This window comes from Morus notabilis, unplaced genomic scaffold (genome assembly GCF_000414095.1).
Source record: "Morus notabilis unplaced genomic scaffold, ASM41409v2 Scaffold355, whole genome shotgun sequence".
NCBI lineage: Eukaryota > Viridiplantae > Streptophyta > Magnoliopsida > Rosales > Moraceae > Morus > Morus notabilis.
Genome location: NW_010360877.1, coordinates 515,104 through 521,901, shown reverse-complemented (window position 1 = coordinate 521,901; position 6,798 = coordinate 515,104). Strand labels below are relative to the sequence as shown.

General features: G+C 35.8%; 1 protein-coding gene across 1 annotated transcript; it reads left to right on the top strand.

Annotated features, from left to right (window-relative positions):
* Positions 1–3,610: 3,610 nt before the first annotated feature.
* LOC21400591 (hydroquinone glucosyltransferase) lies at positions 3,611–5,473 on the top strand. Its single transcript, XM_010097491.2, has one exon. It carries the CDS (start codon positions 3,901–3,903, stop codon positions 5,341–5,343), a length of 1,443 nt encoding a protein of 480 aa, XP_010095793.1. The 5' UTR covers positions 3,611–3,900; the 3' UTR covers positions 5,344–5,473.
* Positions 5,474–6,798: the final 1,325 nt, after the last annotated feature.

Here is a 6,798-nt window from a genome sequence, read left to right as displayed (position 1 = left end):
TTTCAAGATCAAGAATGATCTTATTGAAATCGTCTAGATGATCTTCAAGGGATTTTCCAGGCGACATCTTGAGCGTGTAGAGCTTCTGCTTCAAGAACAACTTGTTCGCCAGTGATTTCGTCATGTACAGGTTCTCCAACTTCAGCCAAACACCGGCCGCCGTATTCTCCTTCGAGATTTCCCGGAGAACCTTGTCGCCGAGGCTTAAAATTAGGGCACCGTGTGCTTTATCGAGGATGTCCTTTCTTTCCTTCTCCGAGAGCGAGTTTGGAAGATTCTTTTCTCCTCCTAATGCTTCTTCGAGTCCTTGATGAACCATGAACGCCCGCATCTTCAATCACCATAGTCCGAAATCATTTTTACCCGTGAACTTCTCAATGTCAAATTTTGCAACCGCCATTGATGACTACCTCCCAAGCTCTGATACCAATTTGTTAGAAAAACAACCCCTGCAAATTTAGTTAAGACAAGAAAAGAAAAAACACTGACGGAAACGATTTAGACACACCAAAAAGAATAAGAATATTTTTTGGAAAGAACCTCAACACTTTATTAACAATCAAGAACACAATCGTCTATACAAGTCTCTTCTCTTCTCACAGAGCCAAGACTCCCTCTCTAGAGACTCTTTCTCTCTCTATAACCGAGTAAAGTCACCCTCTCTCTCTAAGAAGAAGATCTAATCCCTTATGTACAATTAAATCCCTAACTGAATACCCTTTGGATAACCCCAAAACCGACTCTGTTAGCCTATGCCAAATTACTATGACCAACTTGACCACGTGTCTTGGTCTTTTGTCTTAAGTGCTGAGTCAAGTATAAGCCCAAGCCATACACGTCTTCAACAAATTAAATATGATTATTTTTTAAATTTTTTTACTATAATAAAATTTAAATTTTAAACTTAAATCGATAAGATGAAGGGTGGTAATTCCATTACAAACCAACAAAGCCAGTTTTATGTCATTCTCTTGTAAAATGACACGTTGGTGGCTGCTTTATTGTTTGGACTGGCAGTGTAATCAAAGTCACGAAAACGGACAAAGCTCATGCAACTAGCCAATTAAATAGGTAATAGGTTTCGAAGAGATTCTTACTTAGCACATTGTGTGAATTAATTGTCGCCTCATGTACTAGAATACTAGAGGAATATTCACCTATTTGTTTGTTCTTCTCTCTTTATACCCTCGATTTTTGTAAATTTTTATTGCTCTTTAGTTTGACCCTTAATTGTGCCGTACGTAGAGACTTCAAATGCAGTGAGGCACCTGGACCTGGAAATGACAAGATGGACTTATAGTGCAAGGAAGATAAATAAAAACTGGAATAATTCGTGTGAAAGCAAAAGGGGGAAGAAAAAAAATATAAGAAGGAAAGAAAGAAAAGAATGGTTTGTGAGCCCTTGGAAAGAGTTGAAAAATGTTGAATACCAAATATCTACACATTATTTGTCGATACATATAATAAGGTCCAAATTGCAAGTTGCATTGAGACGTCGACATAATGCTAAAATCGACCGATTTGATTGAAGGAGGACATCCTTGAACGCTTAATAAAGACAAATCCTTCGAATTCTCAGTATTTTTGTATTTATTACAAACCGTTTTAACATTTCTAGATCCTAAAACTTTACGGCAGAATTACAATATGTTTTTAAGGACTTTATCACAGAACATGTATTTTTATCCACTAATACAAAGTATTGTTTTTAACTGTTGCATTAGGCTTTTAATGGTTATATTTGTGCACGTTTATATTAAAAATTTATTGCACGCGGTACAGAACTGTTCCTACTCTATAGTAAATCATTGAAAAACTAATCCATAACGACTAAAACGTAGTTCATTCTGGTCGAGAAAAATGTGTAACCTACCATAAGTTTTGCCTATATTTTTTTTGGATGCACGTTCACTAATCTAGACATCAGTGATCTAATGATGAAAATAAACCACATAAATTGTTAAGATCAATCTGTCAGCCTTTAATTGACCTATTGTTAAGTCATGAGTGTATATGTGTGTTCACCAGGGTTCGAATCCTGGTGCTATATTTTTTGTTAATAAAGGCTCCACATGTATAAAAAAAAAATAAACGTCAACCTTCATTGGAGGCGGAGTCAATCGCCTGAGCGACACTTTGAATAATATAAAACAATTTTCCTTTCACTTGCCCCCTAAAATTTTTTAAACTGCAGCTTTTGCATATTTTTTTATGTGTTGTTTAGTTGGGGGATTCGTACCCCGATTCGAATCATGATTTGTGATTTGCTACAGTATTTTTTCTCAAAAAATACACGTAAATAAAAAATAGTTTCCAATCTCATGATTTTAATCCATAAACCGAACATCTCAAATTTTAACTTTTAAGCATACTATATTTTATATTTATTTTAAAATCATCTTACTCACACTTAGATGTCCACTTAAAAAAGGTAACAACTAACAACCCCATATTTGTTAATTTTCTATAGCATGAAAAAATAATGGTTATGCTGTGAGGGCTTTGTTTCATTCTCAGTTCTCATAGATCACACAACACTGACATATATTGTTTTAAAAAAAGGACTATACACTATACTATATAGTTAATTAAAAATAAAGGGATTACATTAGCAATTAGAGTTTATTAAGCTCTCGTTTATTTTATCAATTTGAGTTTTCAATTCTAATTTTATTATAGTTATAAATTTTTACAAAAAGTCACATAAAATTTTTTTACTACAGTTAAAAATTCTCATATAAAATCACATTTTAACTCAAATTAAAAACTTAAATAAGAGAACTAAATAAACAAAATCATGTACCCTATTTTGTGAGAAAGAGTGAGCATACAGTATCTATTGTATATCTATGAATAAATTAGCTTTTTCTGGTATGATTGGGGAAATAGTTTTTGCCAATTTAGATTTGACCTCTCCCCGCACTAATGATGATTCTATTATTAGTTTCCCATAAAGCAATTTTTCGTCAATAAGAGAGTTAAAAAGGAAAATATAAATAAAAATATAGATATAAATAAATAAGAGACATATATGGCTTTGACAAAAAAAAGAGAAATAAATTAAGATTTGAGATGAATTAAAATTAATAAATTAATAGTTTATATAAGTTAATAAATAAGTTAAATTACTGTTTTCGTTCATAACTTGTCTGATTATGAACCATAACTTGACAAGTTATTGTCCATAATTCATAAATTTTGTCCATAACTTGTCTGATTATGAACTATAACTTAATAAGTTTATCCATAATTTATTTGATTATGAATCATAACTTGACAAATTATGACATATTAATTTTTATAACTAAAAATTGATTTATATATTTTCTTAAACTTTTTCTATTTTCTACTATTTCCTAAAAAAGAAAAAAAGAAAAAAAAGGTGGAATCTCATTACTATGGCCTAACCTAAGAGGATGGTGTGGTGGCTAATGTTGCTGAAAAGCCATAAAACAATGATAACATAAGCCTTACGTTTGAACTACATCATCACTTCCTGAACGTGCAATGATGCCATATTCTTCTTCCTTTTTTTTAATTTTTTTTAATAAAAATACTCTTCATACATTAATAATAACAATACCCACATATCCACCACATGACACACACAGTCACACACACACACCATTTATTAATGTTATGACCCCCATCAAAATAGAAAGCAAAATAGCTACGATAACTCTCTCTCTCTCTCTCGAATTTCCCTTCCATCCATTCTTGAAAACTTGAAAAATCGAAATCAGAAACATTCTCCACCAAAAAAAAAAAAAAAAAACAAACAAACGAAAAGAATTTCCGACTCTATATATTGTCCCCCAAACACCCAATTATACACACACTTAACCTCTCTCTCTTTCCCATTTCCTTTCAAGCTTCGAAAACAAAGCCAGAAAAATCACCATGGATAATGATCTTCAACCGCAAACACAGAAGAAGAAAACGCCACACGTGGCGATTTTTCCTTCTCCGGGGATGGGCCACCTGATTCCGCTCGTGGAGTTGGCCAAGAAGCTCGTCGGGAACCACCACCTCACCGTCACGTTCGTGGTCCCCAGCGACGGCCCACCGTCCAAGGAGATGAAATTCGTTCTCAAAGGTCTGCCGGAGTCCATCGACCACGTTTTTCTCCCGCCGGTCAACTTCGACGACCTTCCAGAAGGTTCCAAGATCGAGACGCTCATCACCCTCACTGTCGCCCGCTCCCTCCCCTACCTCCGCCACGTGCTCACGTCCCTCGCCTCGCGCGTCAGCCTCGTCGGCCTCGTCGTCGACCTCTTCGGTACGGACGCCTTGGATGTCTCGAGGGAGCTCCACTTGTCCTCATACATTTTCTTCCCCTCAACGGCCATGGCCTTGTCTCTGTTCCTTTATTTGCCCAAGCTCGACGAAACGACGTCGTGCGAGTACTGGGAATTAACGGATCCGGTCGAGATTCCGGGTTGTGTTCCTATTCCGGGTAAGGAATTGCTTGACCCGCTTCAGGACAGGAAGAACGACGCCTACAAGTGGACCCTACACAACACGAAACGCTACCGTTTGGCCGACGGAATTTTGGTCAACTCGTTCAAAGAGTTGGAGCCAGGGGCAATTTCGTCCTTGCTGAAGAGGGAGGACGGTAAGCCACGTGTCTACCCAGTTGGACCACTAGTTAATATAGAGCCAAGCACCAAGGTTGACGAGTCGAATTCTCTGACGTGGCTGGATAGCCAGCCACATGGCAGCGTCTTATTTGTTTCGTTTGGGAGCGGTGGTACCCTCTCTTCCCACCAGCTCCATGAGCTGGCCTTTGGATTGGAGAAGAGCGAGCAAAGATTCCTGTGGGTGGTACGGAGGCCAAACGACAAGGTTGCGAACGCAACTTACTTTAACGTGAACGGTCAAAACGACACCTCGTTTGACTTCTTGCCTGACGGGTTTCTGGACCGGACCAAGTATCGGGGCCTGGTGGTGCACTCGTGGGCCCCACAGGCCCAGATCCTCAGCCACGGCTCGACCGGCGGGTTCTTAACCCATTGCGGTTGGAACTCCACTCTCGAAAGCGTGGTCAACGGCGTGCCTCTCATCGCTTGGCCTCTCTACGCTGAACAGAAAATGAATGCTTTTATGTTGACCCAAGACATGAAAGTGGCTATAAGACCAAAAGCGAACGAAAACGGCGTCGTTGAGAAAGAAGAAATTGGGAGAGTCGTTAAGGCTCTGATTGAAGGAGAAGAAGGGAAAAAACTGAGGAACCGAATGAAGGACTTGAAAGAAGCGGCTTCAAAGGCTCTCAGTGAAGATGGGGACTCTACTAAAGCACTCACTGAGGTGGCTGATAAGTGGAAGAACCAGATATGCAATTAGATCAATCACATGTGTAATAATATTGCTTAGTGCTGCCTTTTTTTTTTTTTTTTTTTCCTTAACTTTCCTTTCTACATTGTCTGCCTGCGTTACAGGTAATTTAGTACATCGTGTTTGACTATTAGACATGGTGCGTATATAACAAACACTACCTTTTCGGAATAAATAAATTTGTGTTATTTAATTATTTAAGCATAGTTCATTTCACTGATTTAAATTTTTAATTTGTTAAAAGTTATCATAAAAAGTCATATTTAATTTTTTTACTACAGTTAAAGAGCATATTTAGTTCGCTGATTCGAGTTTTTAATTTGAGTTGAGATGTAATTTTATGGGAGAGATTTTTACTGTACCAAAAAAATTAAATGTGACTATTTCTAAGAGTTTTTTTATTATAGCAAAGCTCGAATTTCAAACTCGAATCGGTGAAATAAACGGGGCCAAAAATTTTCACATAAAGTAACATTTCAACTCGAATTGAAAATTCAAATCGGCGAACTGAACGAAACCTTAGAGTAAGTGCATGCTATATATGCAGTGGAGCTACATACAAGTGCAACCAATGGTAGACAACTATTGTAACACCGGACTAAATTAATTGAAATTAATTTAATTCAATTATTAGTTTTAATTAATTTAAAGATTAGTGATTTACTTTTAGATATAATCATTTTATTATACATTTTTCGCCATTTAAAAGTTATTTTCATAAATTATAATTTGATCCCTCAGCTTTTGAATATTTATAATTTTTTCCTAAGCATTTAAAAACCTTACAAAAAGGTCCCTGCTGGATTTTTTTGGCTATTTTACCTACTATGAAGTGGTAATAATTTGGAAAGACCAATTTAGGTCCAGGGCTTTGTTCTATAGTCTTTTTATAACAAAAGCTATGAAAAGGGCAATTTGGTAATTTGAACTTTGGGTCTCAAATATGATTTTAAAACCAACAATTTCATTTTCCCTTGTTTTCATCGACACTCTCTCTCCCCTGTTCACACTCTCATGCTCTCTCTCTCTACCCGTACTCTCTCTCAAAAATGCTTCAACCTAGTTAGAAATCAAAATGTGCGTTTGGAATAAATTTTAGATTATTTTTAAAATATTTCTGCACGTCTTTTAAAACACGAAAATGAAAACGGTTTACAAACTGTATTTATTTAGCAAATGTTAACGCAAATGAAAACAACAAACAATGAGAATGATTTTTATGAAGGAATTAGAAAACAGTTAAAGTTATTTTTCTTTTTCTGTTTTCATTTTCTATTACTTATCAACAATGTTATAATATATTAATTAATAATTATAACCAAACACGATTTCACTGTTTTACTGTACTCGAAATAATCCCTTAAAAAATTAACCAAACACAATTTTAGAATCAGTTCCAGAAATATTCTTAAAATAATCTCATTTTTACTTTTATACTAAAAATAATCTCATCTTCGCTTAGTG